General features: G+C 42.1%; 1 protein-coding gene across 1 annotated transcript in view; it reads right to left on the bottom strand.

Annotated features, from left to right (window-relative positions):
- The window catches only part of LOC149447677 (methionine synthase-like), a 233,712-nt gene that overhangs the window by 193,669 nt on the left and 15,025 nt on the right, over positions 1-25,018 (bottom strand). The window contains exon 3 of the mRNA XM_089652223.1: positions 10,096-10,292. Within this exon, the coding sequence (XP_089508349.1) occupies positions 10,096-10,292 (197 nt within the window). The remainder of the gene's footprint in view (positions 1-10,095; positions 10,293-25,018) is intronic.

Genomic DNA, 25,018 nt, shown 5'->3' with positions numbered 1-25,018 from the left:
CACCTTGACAGTCTCAAGTACAAAAGTCCTTGGTTGCAGGGCAAAATAAAGTTCACAGGCATTTTTGAAGGCCTGAATTTACATCAATCACCTGAAAAGCATTCTGGAGTGGGGAAACTGGGCTCTGGAGATGGTAAACCTTCAGCAGATATAACAGTCGGTGGGTTACTGGAAGGTGCTACTGCGGTAGTAGAGCGAGCAGTAGGACTCTGGTCAGCCGAAGGTAGGGAGGCGGTGCATATGAGAAGACATCCTTGCAACTGGAAATAGCCATCCTGCATGTTCTTCACGGCTTCATGGCTGTGAGAGCAGCCATCTGTTGACATACAGCTTCCAGGCTCCAACATGATGGCTTGCTGATACTATCACGTACCTGGTGCTGGAGGCTAATGGTGAGAGGGCTTCCCTTGCGACTAAGTTCCAGACTCCCCTGAAGGTGGAATATGAGGAGTCAGGCTCAAAGAAGCTGGAGATACTTGTAGTGATGTTCTGACTGGAATGTTGTCAGAGGAGACTTCCAGGTATACAGTTCAGGCATTGTGAAGGTGTCTTTAGACAGGTGGCACCTGTGGGAAGTAGAAAGTCTCAAGCACAGCAGAGGAGAAGAGCCAGTCCAAAGCAAAGGTCAGGTACCAGGTGTGCACGAGGGCATGAGTAGTCAGGAGGATAGCCAGAGTCATACACAGGAATGCAAAGAGACAGTCTGTTAAGTTGCGGTCAGATCAGGAGGCACACAGAAGACTAGACCAGAGACAGTAACGGGTATCCACAGATGCACAGGGTAACACAGGAACAAATGCACTGGAGAGCCAAAGATTAACCAACAATAACAGAGTTTGACTGGCTTCCTTATAAAAGCCATTTGGCACCAATCTGGGCTGGAAGCGTGCATGGCCAATTACCAGTGCGTGCTAGTGCGCATTCCTGAAGCCATGTAAAGTACTGGCAGGAATACCAGGTCTTTGTGTGCCTCTGCTGTAAACAGTACCCTGACATATTTTCCATACAGTGCACCCAATGAAAACGTGCGCGTACTACGCAAGCTGACTGCGTTCTCCCAGAAAGTTCCAGGTAACTATAAAGACACCACTTTCATGGGAACTCACCACCTGTGAGAATATTCACGATGATCATTGCATAAGCCCCTTATAATTTCAAAGTTTATACTATTTTGTGTCTTCTACACTATCTCTACTAGGTAAAACAGTGAGCGACAAGTGATTTAAGCATGTAAGGCACAGTTACTGTATATACATGTTGTAATGAAGCATATTCTGTGCTTCCTTGCTTTCAATGGAGTGCAGGGGTGACAGACGGTCTAATAGACCTCTGATGGCTCATTAAAGATGTCCCTCGGACACAGCGGATCACCGATTAGCGGAAAGAGCCGATAACTTCAGCTCGGTCATGTGATCAGCTGTGTCTAATCACAGCTGATCGCATTTAAATAAGGAAATGCCGGTTATCTGCATTTCTCTCCTCACGATCTGTCACGCTGACAGCTCGTGAGGAGAGCAGAGCTGGTAATTGGCATTCCTCAGAGGGGACATCTACACTGATCATCAGGGCACTGATGATCAGTGTAGCTCCATCAGTGCCCCTTGTCATTGCCCATCAATGCCACCTGTCAGTGCCTACCAGTGCACATCAATGCCACATATCAGTGCCCATCTGAGCTGCCTTTCAGTGCCAACTATCAGTGCCAGTCAGTACCACCTATCAGTGCCAGTCAGTGCTGCCTATGAGTGCTGCCAATCAGTGCCAACTAACAGTTCCAGTCAGTGCTGTCTATCAGTGCCATATATGAGTATTGCCTTTCAGTGCCCATCAGTGATGTCTGTGAATGCCCACCAGTGATGCCTGCCAATGCCCATTAGTGCCACCTACCAGTGCCTTCTCATCAATACCCATCAGTGCCCATCACTGCAGCCTCATTAGCGCACGTCAGTGAAGGAGAAAATGTATTCCTTCACAAAATTTTATAACAGAAACGAAGAAAAAAACTTTATCATAATTTTCAGTTGTTTTGGTTTATCAAAAAATGAAAAAAAACAGTGGTAAAGAAAGCTTTATCTGTCTCAAAAAAATGATAAAAATGTCATATGGGTACAGTGTTGCATGACCGCACAATTGTCATTCAAAGTGCGAAAGCGCTGAAAATTGGACTGGGCAGGAAGGGGGTGAAAGTGCCCGGTAGGCAAGTGGTTAAAGCATAGTGTATGGATAATTTTGGGTACTGAAATTTGTTGCAGTTTCAAAGGCACATGCAGTTTTAAGACTTGACATGTTGGGTATCCATTTACTTTTCACAACCGCATCTTTTGAATGGATAATATATTGTGTTTGTATGCACCAAAATTAATTTCAGTTCAACGTAATAAAATTGGAACTACCACCTTTTTATTCTAAGGCGTCTGCTACGTATAGAATAAAACAAAACTATATCAAACATTGAAGGACAAACATTTTGTATGATGTGCAGTGCCATTTGACCTCCAAACATTGTGTGTATTATGGCATCCAAAGAGTTCAATTTTGATCTCATCTTACCAGACTAGATTTCTCAGGCCTGTCTAAATGTTGTGCAGCAAACTAAACGAGCTTCAACATGCTTTTTCTTTTCTTTGTATGCACCAAAATTAATTTCAGTTCATTTTTTTTCCTGAAAATTTTAGTTACCACCTTTTTATTCTAAGGGGTCTGCTACATATAGAATAAAACAAAACTATATCAAACATTGAAGGACAAACATTTTGTATTTACACCCTTTAGGTTTGCTAAAATAAAGATATGATTGCTTCTTTTTACCACTTGACGATTATGTTGTCATGTGTTGACCAGAAATGTGATTTAATTTTCATTCACTATAATAGCTCTTTAAATGGGCTTCAGAAGAATACCTGTGAGAATGATGGATTCATTCAACCCCAGTGAATTTTCATTAATAGTGAATGAATCCATTACATTTCTATTTACAATGAACTCTGTTACAATGACACACTCGAGTTCACTCTGTCCAAGACCAAATCTTGTTCCAAGGGAGCTTTACCATTGATTTCATGCAGCATGTCAGCCTATGGGTAAAATGAGATGACTTCTTTCCATGCCATATACAGAAAAAAAATAAGTATTGAACACGTCACCATTTTTTTCAGTAAATAGATTTCTAAAAGGTACTATTGACATGAAATTTTCACCACATCAGTAAATCCATACATACAAAGAAACCAAAACAAATAATTTCAGAAATTAAGTTATGTATCATAAAATGGAATGACATCGGGAATTTGCACTGAACACGCTAACTGAAATTTAATACTTACTACAAAATCCTTTGTTGGTAATGACAGCTTCAAGATGCCTCCTGTATGGAGAAACCAGTCGCATGCATTGCTCCGGTGTGATTTTGTCCGATTCTTCCACACACACAGTCTTCAAATCTTGAAGGTTCCATGGGCATCTTCTATGAACTCTGATCTTTAGTTCTTTCCATAGATTTTCTATTGCATTCAAGTTAGGTGATTGACTGGGCCATTGTAGCTTTATTTTCCGCTCTTTGAAACCAGTTGAGAGTTTCCTTGGCTTTGTGTTTGGGATCATTGTCTTGCTGAAATGTCCACCCTCGTATCATCTTCATCATCCTGGGAGATGGCAGCAGATTTTTATCAAGAATTTCTTGGTACTTTTTTCCATTTATCCTTCCTTCAATGCAATGAAGTTTGCAAGTACCGTATGCTGAAAAACAGCCCGACACCATGATGCTCCCACCTCCAAACTTCACTGTTGGTATGGTGTTTTCAGGGTGATGTGCAGTGCCATTTGACCTCCAAACATTGTGTGTATTATGGCATCCAAAGAGTTCAATTTTGGTCTCATCTTACCAGACTATATTTCTCAGGCCTGTCTAAATGTTGTGCAGCAAACTAAACGAGCTTCAACATGCTTTTTCTTCAGCAACGGAGTCTTGTGTGGTGAGTGTGCATACAGGCCATGGTGGTTGAGTGCATTATTTGTTTACTTTGGAACAATTGTACCTCCTAATTCCAGGTCTTTCTGAAGATCTCCATAAGTGGTCCTTGGCTCTTAGAGGAGTGAAAAGAATTATCAGAAGAGCTGTGTCAGAAATCTTGCGAGGAGCACCTGATCATGACCAGATTAGTGCCCCAACAGTGCTCACTGTAACATTCAGACGTTTAGAAACCCTTCTGTAACCCATGCCATCAGTATGTTTTGCAACAGTAAGGTTTTGAAGCTCCTGAGAGAGCTCTTTGCTTTTCATGAGATGTTTGTTTGTCACGTTGGTATACCTTTTTATAGGCAATCAGTTGAGACTGAACCAAGATTAATTTGCACTGACAAGGGACAGGATTTCTAATTACTGATAGATATCAGCCAGTGACTTGGCTTTCCATGCCTTTTTGCACCTCCCTTTTTTTGTGTGGTCAATAAGTTTTGCCGGTGTCATTAAATTTTATTTCTGAACTTGTTTTGGTTTCTTTGTATGTATGGATTGCATAGGTTGTTACCGACGTGGTGAAAATGTCATGTCAATAGCACCTTTAGAAGTACACTATATTGCCAAAAGTATTGGGACACCCCTCCAAATCATTGGATTCAGCTGTTTCAATCACCTTTATGGCCATAGGTGTATAAAATCAAGCCCCTAGGCATGCAGACTGCTTCTACAAACATTTGTGAAAGAATGGGTTGCTCTCAGGAGCTCAGTGAATTCAAGCATGGTACTGTGATAGGTTGCCACCTGTGCAATAAATCCATCCCTGAAATTTCCTTGCTACTAAATATTCCATGGTCAACTATTAGTGGTATTATAACAAAATGTAAGCAACAGGGAACAACAGCAACTCAGCCACGAAGGTGTAAGCCATGTAAAATGACAGAGCAGAGTCAGCGCATACTGAAACGCACAGTGCACAGAAGTCCCCAACTGTCTGCAGAGTCGATAGCTAAAAGACTTCCAAACTTCGTGTAAAAGACTTCCAAACTTTGTGCACTGTAGTTGTGCTAATCTGAAGGTCACATGGAGAACTTCATGGAATGGGTTTCTATGGCCGAGAAGCTGCATCAAAGCCTTACATGACCAAGTGCAACGCAAAGCATAGGATGCAGTGGTGTAAAGCACGTCACCACTGGACTCTAGAGCAGTGGAGACATGTTCTCTGGAGTGATGAATCACGCTTCTCTTTCTGGCAATCCGATGGATGTGCCTGGGTTTGGCGGTTGCCAGGAGAACGGTACTTGCCTGATTGCATTGTCCCAAATGTAAAGTTTGGTGGAGGTGGGGGTTACGATGTGGGGTTGTTTTTCTGGAATAGGCTTGGCCCCTTGGTTGCAGTGAAGGGAACTCTTAAAGCGTCAGCATATCCAGGCATTGTGGACAATTTTATGCTCCCAACTTTGTGGGAACAGTTTGGGGATGGCCCTTTCCTGTTCCAACATGACTGCAAACCAGTGCACAAAGCAGTATCCATAAAGGACATGGATGAGTGAGTTTGGGGTGGAGGAACTTGACTGGCCTGCACAGAATCCTGACCTCAACCCGATAGAAACCCTTTGAGATGAATTAGAGTGGAGACTGCGATCCAGGCCTTCTCGTCAGCCATCAGTGCCTGATCCCACAAATGCGCTTCTGAAAGACTGGTCAAACATTCCCATAGACACACTCCTAAACCTTGCGGATAGCCTTCCCAGAAGAGTTGAAGCTGTTATAGCTTGTAAGTATAGTGTATTTGTATTTACAGTATATGATAGAGTTTGGGATAGAAGTACCATTGCAGTGGACACCAAGCTTTGTAGTGGAATAACTTACAAGCCAACCTCGATTTAATGCACATTACACTATCTAATTGGGCTACTATGTAGCAAATGAGGTTTAATATTGAAAATGTAAAAGGTATACACTTAGGGACTAAAAACATATGCATCATACATTCTAGGGTGAGAAAAACTGGGGGAATCAATGATAGAGAAGGACCTAGGTGTTCTGATAGATCCTAAACTTCATAATAGAATGTAATGCCAAGCTGCAGTTTCTAAAGATAGCAAAATACTGTCTTGTAGTAAAAGAGATAAGACTCCAAAGAAAAAGGCATCATTTTGCCCCTGTACAAATCATTAGTATGTCCTTATCTGTAATATGCAGTTTAGTTTTTGGGCATCATTTCACAAAAAGGATATTGGAGAACTGGAGAGTGCGCAGAGAAGGGCAACTAAACTGATAAACATGGAGGAGCTCTGCTATGAAGAAAGATTATATTCTCTCTGGAGAATAGGAAATTAAGAGATAATATGATCACAATCTATAAATACAAAAGGTAGCCCATATAGTGAATTTGGGGTAGAATTATTCACTTTCAGGTCATTACAGAGGACAAGGGGGCACACAACATTTAATCTGCACATACAGAAAGACTTCTTCACAGCAAGAGCTGTAAAAATGTGGAACAGGTTCCTTCAAGAACTAGATCTAGCCTGCTCAGCCACTTTTTTAAACAACTGGATGTATTCCTAAATGCACAAAATATAACTGGATATTGACATTTATAGGTAATAACACCAGAGATTATTGATCCAGGGAATATCCAATTTAAATTTTTTCCTCACTTGAGCAGATTGGATCATGCTTTACAGGTTTTTTTTACCCTTGTCTAGATCAACTGCGGGTACAGGATTGTGTATATGAAAGCACTCATTTAATTTTTTATTGGTTGAACTAGATGAACGTATCTTTTTTCAACTTATCTATGTAAGAATACAGAAAGATAGGAACACAGAGAATCATTGGGAATAGACTGGATGACACTGGGAAAAATGTGGTAGTGATACAGGAACAATAGGAATCCCCGAGACACTAAATCTCTCTGAAATTCAGGGACACTAGGAATCTTAAGGTAATCTTAGAATTCTCTCAAAGCCAGGGACAGAAGAAATTTTGAGGTCACCAACAAGCTTCTCGGAAAGTCAAGCACACTAGGAACACACCAGCTGTTGCATGAGCATTGCCTAATTGTCGGTGTGTAGCTGACTGAATCAACAGCAGGTGACTACAGTATTAGTCCTGTGGGATAACAGGTAACATCAATACCTTGCAAGTTAAAATAGAATTAAACCCCCCTATCTTTTTTTAGCCATGGAATCTGCCATCTCAGCCTCTGTTTAATTTTCAAAATTGTAGTAAACTCTGGCAAGTAAAAAAAAAAAAAATCCCCTTCAAGGCAATGGCAAAATGTGCTATTATGCATTGCACACTAGCACACTTTGGAAAACTTACCTTAAAACGAAGCTGACCGCTGACAGGGCTTCCATCTTCACCCAGTCTTCCTTCCAGGTTCTGAGTCCCCGGTCCATTGAATAGCCAAGCCGCAATGGTGTCACTACCACGTACATGCCGACTATGGCACAGATTATGCCAGGAATGTAACGGTTTTTGGAAAATATTAAATTTGTGTGTTCAGTTCTGGTTTAACCACATCCCTGCCACCCTATAGTAGAAATACTGTTACAGGGCAGCCGGGGTATGCAAAAATATATATACACACCTTATTTTGCATTTCCGGGTAGAGGGGGCGCACGCCCCACCTGCGCCACCATTCGCGGCCACAGATGTCAATCACCGGGTCCCGTCCGGTGATTACAGAGGATCTCCGACGGGGAGGAGGGCTGCTTTGTTTACTAACAGTCCTCCTCCCTGTCGGCTCAAGCACACTGCTCTGGATGGCTGTGCACAGCACAGACCCGAGTGACCCGAGTGACATCATCGATGTGTGGTGGCCCTGCCCCTTACCTATTTAAGAACTGACAAACCACCGGAGCAGGCAGAGGGCTGGCAGCCATCGTCAGGAATGGAACCTTTTTCTTTCTTTTTTTCGGGTCGGCAGTGGGCATCCTGATTGACATTGGATCTACTGCGGGGGACATGCTTTTAGTTTTTTCTTTTAATAAAGGCCTTGTCAAAGACTGTCTCCTATCTTTTTTCACTCTACACTTTGTTTTTTGTGAATGAGCATCGGGACCATGTACTCCATACTCATTCACATGGGGGGGGGGGGGGCAGGATCTGGGGGCCCCCTTGTTAAAGGGGATGTCAGGCTCCTGTCCACGGCAGAAGTTCTGGAAGATCTGGCATTTCTGCCAGTACCCTGCATGGCCGCAGAAGCACGCATCAGCCTCAGTTTGGTGCCAGACAGCCTTTATAAGGAGGCTCATCACTTCCTCAAGTTACTGGATGATCTCTAGCTCCCCGTGCCTTGTCCCGGTTTCCTGTGATTGTGACCTGTGATTTCCTGATACCTACTCGGCTTGCTCCTGGACCTGTCTACTCTGATTTACCCCTGATCTGACCTCGGCTTGGCTTACAGATACTCTCTCACTCACTCCTCTGTGTTTGACCTCGGCTATCCCATCTGACTACGTCTGCTCTGATTCCCACCTGGTACCTGACCTTGGCTTGAACCGACTACCCAGTAAACATCTAAATCCCAGAAGGGCTTGCATACCACGCACAAGCGCCTCCTGTCTGCAGACCTATCTCCGTGCACCAGCTGTGCTTCTGAGTGGACCACCAACCAGCACTCCTACAGCGACCTGTGCAACTTTGGGCCTGACTCCCGCTGTCCCACTCTCAGGGAAGTCCAGAACTTAGCCGCAAGGGAAGCCCTCTCTCCATTGGCCTCCATCACCAGGTACGTGATAGTGGGCTTCCAGATTCTGATAAGTCCCCTGCCTACAGACCCCCACAACCACCGGCCAGGGTTGTGGGGAAGAGGCTCTTGTCCCCCAGCAACATTATTATGGTGCCTGTTTTTAAATGTACTTACCGCTTTTTTTTTTCTTCACTATTGCTCAGAAATTCAGCTCTCACTTTTCCCCCAGCTAAAAGAGAAATTTTTCTTTTAGTTTATTTCCCCAAGTTAACAGAAAAATGGTTTCCTTTTAGTTTCTTAAAAGAAACAAAGTTTCCTGTAACTCCAAGGAAAGTGACAGCTAATCTTGTGAGCTATAGTAAAGAAAAGAAAAAAAAAAACTGGCAATTGCATTTAAATATCAGCACTGACATACACTTCGTATTGTGAAAACAAATTGTAAAAAACTCAAACCGAGGCATTATTTTCAATGGAATTTCATTCGTAAACCGAAAATTACATTAACCGAGGCATTCGTAAACCGAGGTACCACTGTATATGTAATAGTATACGTGAGACTCTGTTGTGACTCCGGGGAAGGTGCTACTGATAGTATTATAGAAATCTGTATCCAAAGATGCTTTTCTTTAGAAAAATTATGAAATCTCCATAATATGGATACAAAAATAAAACATGACGGAGGCGCTAACTGAGGGGTTCTCAACATTTCTAACTAAGAGCCAGTTCACTATCAGACCCAGAATGTGGCCAGTGAGAGTAGAAAAAGCCTGGTAAACGGTGGAAGTAAACAAGCCCCAGGCTTTGGTGGTTATTGGGGATTAAAAAAATATCTTCGTGCCTGTGGTCAGTGGGAGGTTCCTCCTCCTATTATGTTAGTAGGAAGAATTGTGCCCCATCATTGTATCAGTGGGAGGAATAGCTTCCTTTATTGGTGTCAGTGGGAAGAATAGTGCTCCATTGAGGGAATATTTTCGCATTGTTCCTGGTTGGGGAAGGAATTGTGTGCCATTATTTGAGATGCAGGCCACCCTATTGTTGGTGTCATTGGAAGTAATTATGCCTCATCACTTATGCCTGTGGAAAAAATACTATCCTCAGTGTCAGTGTAAGGAATAGTTCCCCACCATTGGTGTCAGTGGAAGGAATAGTGCCCCATGAATGGTATCAATGGGGAAAATTGTGCACTGTTGGGTGTTGATGCGAGAAATTGGACCCCATCGTTTGTGTCAGAGGAAGAAATACTTTCCCAAGGGCCAGTAACAGGAAAGTAAAGGGCCAGAGTACTTCAACCCCCTTCCCAAATCCATGCAAAATAAAATTAAAAATGTGGCTGGTGTTGGGCTTTATATTTTAAAATACAATTCACCAAAAACCATTATAGCTCCCTTTTAACAGTATGAAAAAAAAAAAAGAAAAAAGAAGATTGCTTCGTCACCTGTTGCCTTAGTCCATGGAAGATGGCAATGGGCTCTGAAGAGTGCAGGACATCTTCCCCAGCATATAACAAAATGTCATCCTGCATGCTCTGTGCTGGCCAGATGCCTACAACACCACGGGCTTCAAATTTCTTTTCACCGATTACAAACTGAAGCAAATTTTGGGCATCATCATAGACTCTTCTAGCTTCTTCCCCTAAATGTAAAACACAAGACAACAGTGGCATAAAAATGTTTATATGCAGTATTCCTTTATGGGAAAAATGGGGTCAAAGAGCAACTTCACCCCCTCCATATTTTCCTTTCTCATACTGGTTAATTCAGGGTTGTTCAGGGTTGACCATACTCACCTGCTCAGGGAATCCAGCACTGTCCTGCTTCGATCTGCAGTTTAAGACCCAAAACTTGGGTCCTGCAGTCATATTTCACTCTGAGCTTAGCTGGCTTATTCTGGTTGTTGCAGCTGCCCCCTAAAGACATGCCGAGCCCATCTGCTATCGGCCTCTGCTCCTATAACAGCCTGGGATATGTGATGGGAACATCCTAGGAAATTGCGGGAGCAGAGACATGTTATTCTCGTCTAGGCGAGAATAGTGGTGGGGTCATAGGAAAAAGCTTTTTATAAAGTTAACAAAAATACTACAAAAACAAAGTTTTTTTTTCCCAATAAATCTATTGAAAAGTTCATGAATGCATTAATAGAGGCACTGTTTATGTTTCTCCATTAGTTTAGTCCTCCAAAATGTGCAGACCTACCACTGAGCAGCTTATCTAGTGGTGGGTAATATGCTATTTCACCATTAGCCAACTCAAATTATAGACTGCTTGTCTGAGCTAAACACATAGCATTTCCCATACTGTACATATGCTGCAACAGGGTACTTTAGCGTTAAACTACATGAGTGATTTTACCGAGCACAGTCCTTTAGAAAAAAAACAAAAACAAAAAAAACAAAGCATTTAAAGAAATTTTTATTGGGTTTTTACAGGGTATACAAATCAAAATGACGAAGCAAATATGACACCAATGTAACATCAAATCTGGTCAGTGGAGTAATGAGAGAAAGTCGTAAGGAAAATTGTGTGTTTGGGAAGTAATAAGAGGTGGTGTTGTGTCAGTAAGAGGGTAGAATTGAATGTTTAGGATGTACACAGATGTCATCCGTTATCCATCATTAACATACCAAAAAAGGGGGGTGACAAGAGAAAAAACAACCATAGTTATAGAAACTGGGGTTAGATAAGAGGGTAGGGGGGAGATAGAGCAGAAGGATTAAGAGTGTGAGGGGAGAAAATAAGTAGATGGAATAGCTGAAGTGGTTCAGTGGTGAAAGTTAGTGAAAAGAGATGGCCGAAACGCTGTATGAGCTGGAGTAAAGGAATATATTGGGAGACAGAGGTGTTGTCCAGGGACCTAGATAGGCCATAGAGAGATGGTAGATCGAAGGGGAGGAGAGGAGAGGGAAGTCAGTGATCTCGGGTTCCGCCAAAAGTAGAGTGGAGTGGAGGGTAAGTCACACTCCAGTTGCTTGATGTAGGCTTCTGCAACCTTGTGAGAGCCTAGTGTACATATGGACCTAAATTAAGAGGTTAATGAAAGACAAGATATAGAAGAAGGTAGCGGAAAAGCATAAAGAAGAGGAGAGGAAGCAAGTATAGTAGGAACAGTGCAATATAACATCATAGCTATTAACCCCACAATTAATCATATAGGCCCGATGACACGGGACTCGTGGGAGGTTTCAGTGGATGGCTTAATACGCTAGCATTCTGGAGAAAGAATGCCTGCTCTGGTGTGGACATGGACCCTGTGATATAGGATTCCCACTTACGGAGATAATGGGACTCTTGAGGAGGTCGGGGAAGAGATTAGATTGAGTGTCAAGACGTAAAAGAATTGAGCTCTTGTTTGATGTCTGATAGAGTAGGAGGGCAGTTGGAGACCCATTTTCGGAGAATAGCCCATTTTGCTATTAAAAGGCATGTGGATATCCAGGGTTCTGAAAGAGGATGTTTGAGAAGAAAAGAGACCAATAGCCGGTTGATCCATATATCCAAAAAAGAAGAGGTAGTGGATTAATGGGGAGTTGAAAGGTAGTGATGTCTGATATGAAGTTGAATGTGGAGATAATAGGGCAGAGCCAGAACCTATGGTGTAGTGAAGGTTTTTGCTTTCCACAGAGAGGGCAAGTAGACAGAGCCGGGTCATTTCTTGACTAGAGACAGGGCATGTAGGCACGGTGAAGAATCTTGAGTTGCTGTTTATGCCAGAATTCATGTGGTTGAAGACACATGTGGAGTTAAAGCCTGATAGTAAGTGTTCAGCTGTAAATGCATTGTCAAAATCTTTGACCCAGGATTTTATAGCATTGTATGACTCGAAGGGTTTGGAGTACAGTAGGTTCAGGGGTCTGTATATGTTTGATATTTTATAATTTCAAGAGTTCGCCAAGACATCAAGGAATGTTGTACAAAATCTATTAGATTTAATGGGTGCAACGGAATTGACATAGTTCCTTACTTGAAGAATATAGAAAAAGTGGTGTGCTGGTAGTCCATAGGTTTGTAGAATATCGTTGAGGTTTTGGGGAGCCCATAGAGGTGTCATAAGTGTTGTACCAAAATTAAGTCTTGATTTAACCAAGTTTCATAAGCATCATAGGATTGCGAGGGAGAGAAAGAAGGGTTGTGGCGAATAGGGAGAAAGCGAGACAGCCACGGTGAGACCCCCAGTTTATGCCCGACTTCCCTCCACGTAATAAGGGTGTTGTGGATGAGTGAATTATGTTTTAGGTGAGGCGGGAGAGTGTAATAGGGCTGTGAGATCATGAGGATGCGCTATTGTAGATTCGATGTGGTAGTTGGAGTATTTGGAGGAGTGGGTGAGGCAGTCTAAACCTATACGGAGCAGGCAGGAGAGATTGTAGACCGGAGCCTCCTTCGCTTCATGGTAGAAATAATTTAGCGAGCGCTATACGGGAACGTTTGGCTTTCTATAAAATTTTTGAAAGTGCCTGTTTTCATTTAGTTATGTCATGGTGTTTGAAGAGAAGAGGTACGGTTTGGAGTGGATAGAGAAGTTTTGGGAAACTCACCATCTTAAAAGATGTGATTTGCCTAAGAGTGAAAGCGGTAGTTCCCTCCACAGCAATTGTGGGTGTATAATTGAGCGTGTATAGAGAGGAAGCTAATTTCCCTATTTTTATGCCTAGATAAGTGATATGTTTATGAGCAATTTTAAAGATTGAGTTTTGGGACCATAACGGAGGGCGAGATTGAAATAGTGGGAGCACCTCACTTTTAGAGAAATTTATTCGGAGTCCTGAGCAGAGGCGGAAGGAGGAGAATATATGCTGTATGTATGTCAAGTCTAAAGATGAGTGCGAGGTGAAAATTAGAATATCGTCTGCGAATAAAGCAAGTCTCAACTCCTGCTGACCAATTGTGATACCATGGAGATCAGAGTGGAATAGCAGAAAGCGTGCTAATGGTTCCAGGGCCAGATTGAAAAGTAAAGGGGATAAAGGGCATCCTTGTCTAGTGCCCTTGTGCAACTGAATAGGGTTAGATATGAGGCCCACCGCTACAACTTGAGCTGATGTGGGTGAATACATGGCTTGGATCAGATGCATAAAAGGGCCCTCAAATCCAAACTTCTGTAATGCTAGGAAAAGCCATTCGAAATTCACATTGTTGAACGCCTTTTCGGCATCTAGTGAGACAATTGCTGCATCTTGGGGTGTGCCGCTAGAGGCCTGGTTCAAGACCAATATCACTTTATGAATATTCGATGCCGCCGATCAACCATGCACAAAACCCACTTGCGAAGGATGAATGAGAGTGGGTAGTATAGTTGCAAGGCGTGAAGCAATAATTTTTGACAGGAGATTTGCGTCTAGGTTGAGTAGGGATATTGACCGATATGAGCCAGGGTCCAATGGGTCTTTGTCTTTTTTGGCAAATAGTTTTAAGTGGGCTTGAAATCCATAGGGTAAATAGGCCCCTCCCCCTGGATTGATTGGAACACCGATTGTAAGGTGGGAGAGAAGGTTTTGGCCATACGTTTATAAAATTTGGCTGTGTAGCCATCAGGCCCAGGGGCTTTACCATTTGTGAGTGCTTTAATGGCTAGAGATATATCCGATTGAGTAATGGGAGCGTTTAGATTTTGAAGTGCATTTGGGTCTAATCGAGGCAGCGAGATATGATCCAGGAAGGAGGTGGCCCTAGCGGTGTCTATAGGGTCCGAGCCATATAGATTTTGGTAGAATTTTTCTAATATAGAAACAATTGAGTACTGTCCGTGATACTTTTTTTATTTGCACTAACATACAATTTTGAGGACAAGCTTTCGGGGTATGTCCCCTTCTTCAAAGTCCAAGCAGTACTATTACAAATCACAAAGTTTAAGCAGAATGTTAGAAGGGATCATCCCCTCTAACATTCTGCTTAAACTTTGTGATTTGTAATAGTACTGCTTGGACTTTGAAGAAGGGGACATACCCCGAAAGCTTGTCCTCAAAATTGTATGTTAGTGCAAATAAAAAAAGTATCACGGACAGTACTCAATTGTTTCTGTCGCAAATGCACTAATACGGCTACAATCACCTCTAATATAGAAATAATGTCTGAAGGGTCACTTTAACTTTCCCTGTGTGTCTTTCAAAGATGTAAAGAGGGTAGGTGTGAATGGTTTTTTACATAGTCATGCTAGCAGCTTGCCAGGCTTATTGCCGAATTTATGGAATTGGGGATCACTATAGGATTGTTGTGTAGCTTCTTAAACTACTGCCCATGTGTCAAAGTGTTGTTTGGCTTTTGACCAAGCTTTCCTATGTTCATGAGAGTTGAGACTTGCCAAATCTTTCTGTGCCTGTCTTAGACGAGAGCTTGCTTCTGTATAGTTTCGAAGTAGGTTTTTCTTGTAGGTGGAAGTGAATGCAATGATTTTGCCTTGCAACACTGCCTTGTCTGTCTCCTAAAATAGATTGGGGTTATCTCGGTGCTCTGCGTTAGTATCGCAGAACTCGCTCCAGGTAGCATTTAATACCTGGAGCAGGTCCCGATTATTTGCTAAATAGGAGGGGAAACACCATGTGGACGAGTGTTGATGAGGTTGTGCTTGTAGTAATGATATAGAGATAGGGGAGTGATCGGAGATTGCTATGCCGTGTACACAGTGTTCCAAATTCTATTTAAGTGTCACAAAGATTAAAATTTTGTTTTTCAGTGTAACTCATGGATGGCATTGTGTCTCAGGGCTCTTTTGATCACTGAAAACAATCTCGGACACCTGTGATAATTAGATTGGCAGGTGAGCCCAATTTAAGGAAAAACTACTAAAGGACGGTGTTCCACATTATTAAGCAGAGCACCATTTTCAAGTAATATGGGGAAGAAAAAGGATCTCTCTGCTGCCGAAAAGAGTGAAATAGTTCAATGCCTTGGAGGAGGTATTAAAACATTAGATATTTTATTAAAACTTAAGCGTGATCACCACACTATTAAGAAGATTTGTGGCTGATTCAGAGCACAGACTGGTTAGTGCAGATAAAGGCGCATTGAGGAAGATTTCTGCCAGATCCATGCATCAGATCAAGAGAGCAGCTGCTAAAATACCATTACATAGCAGCAAACAGATCTTTGAAGCTGCTGGTGCCTCTGAAGTCCCACGGACATAAAGGTGTAGAGTCCTCCAGAGTCTTGCAACTGTGCATAAACTTTCTATTCGGTCATCAATAACCAATGCTCACAAGCAGAAATGGATGCATTGGGCAGAAAAATACATGAAGACTAATTTTCAAACAGTCCTGTTCACTGATGAGTGCCGTGCAACCCTGGATGGTCCAGATGGATAGAGTAGTGGATGGTTGGTGGACGGCCACCCTGTTCCAACAAGGCTGCGATGTCAGCAAGGCGGTGGTGGAGTCATGGTTTGGGCCGGAATCATAGGAAAAGAGCTGGTCAACCCCTTTAGGGGCCCCGAAGGTGTAAAGATGACCTCTGCAAAGTATGTGGAGTTTATGACTGACCACTTTCTTCCCTGGTACAGAAGGAAGAACTATGCTTTCCGTAAAAAAATCATCTTCACGCATGACAATGCACCATCTCATGCTGCAAATAATACCTCTGCATCAATGGCTATTATGGGGATAAAAGGAGAGAAAGTCGTGGTGTGGCCTCCATCCTCCCCTGACCTCAATCCTATTGAGAACCTTTGGAGCATCCTCAAGCAAAAGATCTATGAGGGTGGGAGGCAGTTTACATCCAAACAGCAACTCTGGGGGGCTATTCTTTAATCTTGCAAACAAATTCAAGCAGAAACTTTCAAAAAACTCACAAGTTCAATGGATGCAAGACTTGTGAAGCTGCTATCAAATAAGGGGTCCCATGTTAAAATGTAACGTGACCTGTTAAAATGTTTAAAAGTTAAAATGTTGTTAAAAGTTTGATTGAAATAGCTTTCGATTTCAGTAAATATGCTGCAAACACAACAAATGACAATTTTCAGTTCTTTACAACCTATAAAGGGTTTTGAAACTTACTGTGCGTAATCATTTGGAACAGTGCATTGTAAGTTTTTTAAGTTTAAAAAAATACTGTTATCTTTAGGAGGTTTGTTCAATAAAATTTGAATTGTACTCTTAATAGTTGATAAAATGAGAATCATGCTGACTGTTATTTACATCAATTATTTAGGTAAATGAGAAAAATATAATTTGCATAATAATTTGGAACACGGTGTACATTAGAATCCTTAATGTTTTGTAATAAGATGGGATTGACAAAGAAATAATCAATTCTGGACAGAGAATGATGAACGGGAGAAAAGGTAAATTCTCTTCCTTCTGGATGGTTCAGACGCCTAGACCCTGATTTACTATTGTGCCTAGGCATTTCTGTGGGCTGTCTACTTTTTAATAGTGACCGTCTACTTTTAGACTGCAAAGACATTTACTAAAGAGAAGCGTCAACAAGTAGACTCCAAATTGAATTTACTAACGAGACAAAGCCCAGGAATCAGACTCAAAAAGCAAACTTGCTAAGAAGCACATCTAACACCATGAAAAATCACTGCAGAGACATTGAAATTTGCTTTGCCAAATATCAGGACTTCACTTTAAACAATATCTGACATTTCAAAAAAAATTTTAAATGTGCAAAAAATTGTTTTTTAAAGCAAGTTGTCACAGTGAAGAACTAGACGCTTTTCCAGTGTCTATGGCCGGATATAACTGAGCATGTGCAGAATACATTTTAGACGTCTTCTGTGGGCGCTTTCTTTTTAGACCCTGTTCAATAGTAAATGTCTGTGTGGAATCCACTGACAGACGGCACTCGATCGAGTCTACTGTGTTTAACAAACAGCACTAGGCATATCTTTATGTATTCTAATTTGATATCCTTAGTTCTATTGATTCTATTTTTGTTTCTTATCCTTTATAATTATTTCTGTAATGATTTTACTTATTTTGAAGGTCTGGATAATATTTATTTTGACAGCTGAATGTAAAAATAAAAGGTCTGCAATAAAAAAAAACAAAACAAAACAAAAAAAACTGTGTGGGGTCCCTCCTCCCATCCATACCAAGCCCTTCGGGTCTGGTATGTATATTAAGGGGTAACTCCACGCTGAAATAAAAAAAAAACAAAAAAAACTGTGGGGTTCCCCCAAAAATCCATACCAGACCCTTATCCGAGCATGCAGCCCGGCAGGTCAGGAAACGGAGGGGGGGGACAAGCGAGCGCCCCCAGATCCAAGCCCAGCCCCACATGAATGAGTATGTGGTACATGGTCCCGCTACTAATTCACAAAAAAAAACAAAGTGTAGTGTAAAAACCCACAGGACACAGTCTTTGACAAGTCCTTTAATAAAACAATGTCCTCCGAAGTAGATCCAACATCAATCACGGTGTCAGGCTCCAGCGAGCCGAAAAAAGAAAAAAAAAAAACGTTCTGCTCCCGACGGAGGCTCACCAGCCTTTTGCAGTGAGCCAGGCTGATGTGGGGGGTGGGATCTGGGGGCCCCCTTGTTAAAGGGGGCTTCCAGATTCTAATAAGCCCCCCGCCCGCAGACCCCCCACAACCATCGGCCAGGGTTGTGGGAAAGAGGCCCTTGTCCCCATCAACATGGGGACAAGGTGCTTGGGGGGGAGCCCCCCTGCCCCAAAGCACCCCCCATGTTGAGGGCATGTGGCCTGGTATGGATCGGGGGGGGTGCTCGCTCGTCCCCCCCTTTCCTGACCTGCTGGGCTGCATGCTCGGATAAGGGTCTGCTATGGAATTTGGGGGGAACCCTACGCTGTTTTTTTTTAAATTTTGGCGTGGAGTTACCCCTTAATATCCATACCAGACCCAAGGCTTGGTATGGATGGGAGGGAGGACCCCACGCTGTTTTTTTTTTATTATGGTGCTGGTTTTTAAATGTAATTCTGGCTTTTTTGGTCTTCACTATAGCTCAGAAATTCAGCTGTCACTTCTCCCGGCTCAAAGAGAAAGTTTTGTTTGAGTTTATTTCCTTAAAGGTAACAAGGTTGACTTTTAGTTAATTAAAATGAAGAAATTTTAGTGTAATTTTGGGGAAAGTGACAACTAAGCTTGTGAACTATAGTGAAGGACAAAAAAAGGCACGCCATTAGCATTGAAAAATCAGCACCGACATACACTTCGTATTGTGAACCAAATTATTTGAACATTTGTAAAACGACCAATTAATTTTAATGGTTTGGCATTTGTACACCAAATAGGACGTTCCCCGAGGCATTGGAAAACCAAGGTACGCATGTATTAGTATTGCAATCCTTTGTATTGGGATACATAGAACCAACATACATCGGAATTGGCAACATAGCACAACATTTGTGTCACATTGGAGATATCTGGCTAGTTACACTGACCTTGCCCAGGGACTTAGGGTTGATTCACAACACAGAAATAGAGGCTGGATTAGTATTGCAGCTCTGTGGATTAGTGGTTAGCACTGCTGCCTCACAGCTCTAGGGTTGTCGGTTTGAATCCCAACCACGGCAAGAAAGTAGCATGATCTCCCTGTGTGGCTGTCTTCAAATAGATGTTCTGGAAACATCTTTTCTTTCTGTCTAAATGATCCCTAGAATGAGGCCTTGTCTGTTGAAACACCTTCAAAGCGGCACCTAATGTGAATGTCATACATACATGTCATGGGATGAGATAAGGGCCTGGACTACTAATATATTTGATAATGCTGGTTCACACTCTTTTGTGAAGGATTTGTCAAGCAAAGAGCTGAGAGAGAAGAGCGAGAGATACATACTGAAGAGTGAGAGAGAGAAGAGTGAGAGATACATACTGAAGAGTGATAAAGAGAGACATACAGAAGAGTGAGAGAGAGATACATACTGCAGTGATAAAGAGAGACATACAGAAGAGTGAGAGAGAGATACATACTGCAGTGATAAAGAGAGACATACAGAAGAGTGAGAGAGAAAAGGCTTGGTGGGGAATCCACACATCAAAATTGTTACAAATACTGGCGTGGATTTTTCCCCCAAATGCATACCAGACACTTATCCGAGCAGGCAGGTACCACATGCCTTCAAAGATTTATTTCCTTTGTTGATTTACCTGCTTCGTTCACACTATATGCAATTGAAAATTGCACTTTAAGTTGCCAATTTCACCGTGTTTTCTAGAGATTTTCAAACTAGTCGTGATTTCAATTGTGTTTAGCATTGTAATTTCTATTGGAGTCTAGATGTGAAATTGCTACTAAATGGCCCAAAAGTACGACAAGAACTACCTTTGAAATCGTAAGTTCAACAAACAAATTGCGTATGTTAATACACTCACATTCACTATATCCGATATCAAGTACGATGTCAATTCACAAATCACACCTGAAATTGTACACCCTGGATGCGACTTGTCATGCGATTGGCATGGCCAGCAACTTGCCATTTGCATGGCAAATTGCACACAATGTTACTGGGGGCTAACACCACTGTCACATCTAATCCGATGTGGCAATTGCCCAACTTACAGTGAAGTTGCACGAGTTCACAATTCAATTGGATGTGAACAGAGGCTACAGTGGACAATAGAGTGCGACTTGGTCTACGATTTGCAAGTCGCCTGTCATGCCGATTGCATGCCAAATCGCAAACAATGTTACTGGGGGCCACCCCGGTCACATTAAAGCAGATTTCTAAGTGGTATTATTTACACTACAGTCACATCATGTGACTTTCAGTGAAGTCACATGATTTCAAAGTCTGGGGACATGCTTATTTAAAGTGCGATTTGCAAGACATCTTACACACATCTCTCTGCAAAACGCATGAAAAGTAGTGTATTCATTACTTTAGAAATTGTTGCGGCTCCAACCAAGTTTGAACCACACCAATATGAACGCTCTAATAGCGGTCACATTGAGTGCGACTTGGCATGTGATTTGCATGACATGCGACTTGCAAATCGTATGCCAAGTCGCACCCTATTGTCTGCTATTAGAGCAGTCACATGGGTGCGTTTCCGACACTGATTTTTAAAGTAGTACATGTACTACTTTTGTGGCGATTTGCATAGATATCTGTGTCAGATGTCTTGAAAATCACAAGGAAATTGGCATCTTCACTGTACGTCGCACAATTTCTAAATTGGCTTTGATGTGACTGGGGTGTAAGACCTTTTTATGTTTGATTTCCTGAGTGTTTTCCGATTTATGGGAAATGCATACTAGCAAAAGTGAATTGACATTTTCGGTATTGCATGCGAGATGTGGTCATGTGACTGCCTTAACTCATGCAATAATCTGGAGTGAATTGTGCCCATAGGGCCAAGAAATATTGCCAATAGGGTTCCCTTTTACATCCCTGTTCAATGTTCTGTTGTATGCTGCACAGGTACACTTCACTGTGGCTTTCTTTCTGACTCTGATTTGTGGGGCCTTTATACCAAGGGTTAACGCAGGTGGGAAGAGAATTAATCAGGTGCAAACACTTTCTCTGACCAAATGAATTACAGTGGTGGGTGTGGCCTACCTTATATAAAGAGATGCAGTAGTGGCTGATTTTGCCTTGTACAGGCACATTATTTCTGCAAGTCCTTGTCTGTGGTGGTTTGGGGAGGAAGAGATATTGTGGTGAATTGCCCCAGGCCACACGCTGTGTTTTGATGTGGGCTGTAAATGTTTTGCATGTTCTTCCTTCTAAGGTGTGTTTGTGTGTTATTGTACAATGATTGTGTGTTTATTATCTTTGCATTGTAATCCTAATACATGCCAATTGCTCTGCTCTTCCAAGTTTGCTTTATTTAGACTGAAATGCAGTTTTCAGACAAACATGATGAGAAATGTATGTGTGGGGGAGGTGGGAGGTGTTTTTATTTTGGCACGTATGTATTATTATATTGATATTTTGATCTGCAGCTTGTTTTGTGGATAGATAAGCCTACTATCTAGAAGTAGAAACTTTTAGATTGTAAGCTCTTATGAGCAGGACCATTCTATTTTAGCAACATCAATCCTGCTTTTTTTTTTTTTTTTAAACCAAGAAATTGAATGTACCTACTTGTTGCTGTCCAAATAAATGTGGAATGTGTATTTGATCAATTAACATTTGGACTATTTATTTTTTGTCAGGGGATTATGTCATGTTCTAGTTGAATGTAGCACAGTGGCTAAATGGTTAGTACTTCCGCCTGGCAGTACTAGGGTTGTTGGTTCAAATCCCAGCCACGGCACCTCCTGCCTGGAGTTTGCATGTTCTCCCTGTGTGGTTTTCCTCCGGGTACTCCGGTTTCCTCCCACACTCTAAAGACATGCTGGTAGGTTAATTGGATCCTGTCAAAATTGGCCCTAGTATATATATGAATGTAAGTTAGGGACCTTTTGATTGTACGCCCCTTGAGGGTTAGGGACTGATGTGAATTTACAACATATACATGTAAAGCACTGCGTAAATTGACAGCGCTATATAAGTACCTGAAATAAATCTGCTAGCACCCCTAACACTTATTTTTGCTAGCTATATACTATGCCCAAATCTTCCTTGTTAGAGCGCACATATGCAAGTATGTCCAAACTAACAAACCAACCACAAGACTTTTCATGCAAAATATAATAGCGGAGCTCTCTGCAGGGACAAAAGTAAAAACGCCGGCCATAGACGGGATGAAAATCGGCCAATTTTTTTATTGAACGATCGATTTTTCGTTTTAAAAAAAGGCTGGTTTTTGACCCATCTATGGCCTGCATAAGACCAGAAACTCAGACATATACCAGGCCAGGGGCGGACTGACAACTCATGGGGCCCCCGGGCAATAGGGGATCATGGGGCCCCTGTGTCCTAGCCCAAACTCAAAAAAGCCTATGGAAAAGGTACCAGGGGCATCTCATGGGGCCCCCTACTGACCACGGGCCCTCAGGCAGTGCCCAAGTTTCCAAATGGTCAGTCCGCCCCTGTACCAGGCCCAATTAACCTAACAGCATATCTTTGGAGTGTTGGCAGAAACACACCTGTGCAGAGAAAGCATGCAAACTGAGATGCAGACAGGTGCAGCCATGACTGGGATTAGAACCCATGACCCATGTGCTGTAAGTTCTGAGTTCTAACTCCTAAACCACTGAGGGAGACACAGTTTGAGCTGCAATGTAGAATAGTTACATTGTTTAAAAATAAATGATAAAGCGAGCGCTGGTAAAATTATATAGACTACTAAAATGGTATTACACAAGATAAATATGAATCTAGGTATAGATATGAAGGTAGCAGGTAGCAGCTAGCACTCAGGGTATTGGCAACAGTCCCAGAATAGAAATATGTTACAGTAATAGTGTAGCGCTATAAATGCATGTTATCAATCATAAACGCATGTAAAATAAAAAAAGTGCAAATAAGTGCAATAATTATGTAAACTGGTAAATGGTGCTAAAAAAGTTCATATAATCATTCCTGAATAATGGAATGTCCTTGGTGTGAGAGTACCAACTCAGAGAGTGCCTATGAATGGCACGTGTGGTACTTATTTGCACGTTTTTGATTTTACATGTGTTTATGATTGATAACATGCATTTATAGCGCTGCACCATTACTTTAACATAGAATAGTTCCTTAATAAAGAGAAGAAAGATATATAATTATATTGGGAAAATAGAACTAGACATTCCCAATTATTTGAGATATAAGTGTGAAAATGTTTGACATTTGAAAATAGAATGTATGACATTCATTAGGAAATGCATTAGTTGTCTGATCATTTTGGAGAAACAGCAACCAAAAAAAAATATATAGGTGTACTTTTACTTTAAATTATAAGTATTCTCATATGTAAACAGAAAAACACCAACAAAGCCTGTGGTTGTGCGCCACCTAACGAACATATTTGCACCTAAAAATGTGCCAGACACGATTCCACATTTACTAACAGGAAAGAGTCTACAAGTAGACGCTTTTCAATGAGTTTGCTAGACACCTTTCAGAAGACTGACAGGTCTAGATTGTTTGAATTGAGACTGCCTGAATGTTCAGCATCTGCTGGTAGACTAAATTCTTAGTAAATCAGGGCCCATACATCTGTGAGTTGTAGTGCCTCTGTAAAGTTATTCAATATCTTGTGTGTTGGGGGGGGGGGGGTTGGAGGGAGATAAGTAATTTGAAGTGGAAGATTTTAACTTATCTTCCTGTGTATTCATGCTTAGGTTGAAGTCTCCTCCCAACACTAGTGGGAGGTGCATGAAGTTCGCTATTCTCGAGGACAGATCCTGAAAGAAAGGCTTGGGTGAGGAGTTCGGGGCATATATGTTGACCAATACTAGGGAGGAGGAGCCCACTTTGACATGTACAGCAACATATCGTCCCTCATCGTCTGTAGCTAGCGTTATAATGTCCAGGGTAAGACGCTTATGTATGAGAATTATTACTCCCGCTTTGCCTCTAAGTGAGGGCGATCCCAATACCTGACCCACCCACAGTTTTTTTAGGCGCAAAAAATCTGTGTGCGTCAAGTGCGTTTCTTAAAGAAACGCAATGTCTGTTTTCAGTCATTTAAGATGGCGAAGAATGGCCATACGTTTATGTGGTGATCACAGACCCTTGCCGTTCCACGACACTATAGTCATGAAAATGTGAGTATGGAGGTTATTCGAAGGAGGATTGGAAGCAACCCTATGTGGTAGCAGCTCCCTTGGGTTATTTTAATGGGTCCTGGTCTCTCGGTGTGCTGTAGAAGGAGGAGGTGTTGGAGGGTCCCCGGGTAAGAGTAGGACAGAAATAAAAGGGAAAAGAGGGAAGGGGGGGGGGAGATACATATATCGGGGTGACCCAACAGGGGTCCAACAAAAGAACAATATAAACAATAAATTGAAAAGGCATTACGGACTTCACATTATTCCGCATGTTAACTCCTATCTTTGCCTGCGTTACCGGAAGTGGTAGGATGTGGATTCTGCACCGGGGGGGGGCTGCATAGACCAATGCAAAATGGTAATGACAAGGGAGGACCCAGATAGTCGCAAGGACCATCTATGAAGGAGGGGCAGCTCACCTTAGCCTCAACCGCAGCGCTGCAGTCAAAGATTGCACTAATGTATAGTACCTATACCAACATGGGATAGCTAGAAGAGAACATGATAAAAGAACCTGAGAATTTTCTTAACTTTGCATCAGATTAAGATCATTGTAAGACACGAAGGAACATTAACCTGAGGTATTAAAAACCCGTAAGTAGGCACCTGGGTGGGGTGAGCGTCAGTCATCAGGGTGGTCTTTGTTTTGCTGAAGTAAAGTTGACGTGTTGGCGCTTTGGTGGTTCTTTTCGTGGACTACGCTGGTCTCTCGGGGTGGGGTCTCGTGGTGAATGCTGAGATGGTTGAGGGCCCATGACATCAGAGAGATTATTTTGTAAGTACAAAAGGGCTTCCTCTGGGTGTGCAAATGATTTAGGTT

Source organism: Staurois parvus, unplaced genomic scaffold (assembly GCF_062004578.1).
Source record: "Staurois parvus isolate SC_StPar_1 unplaced genomic scaffold, SC_StPar_1.0 ptg000674l, whole genome shotgun sequence".
In the NCBI taxonomy this organism is placed as follows: domain Eukaryota; kingdom Metazoa; phylum Chordata; class Amphibia; order Anura; family Ranidae; genus Staurois; species Staurois parvus.
Note: the sequence above shows the minus strand (reverse complement) of the source record. Positions and strands in the feature narration are given on the sequence as shown.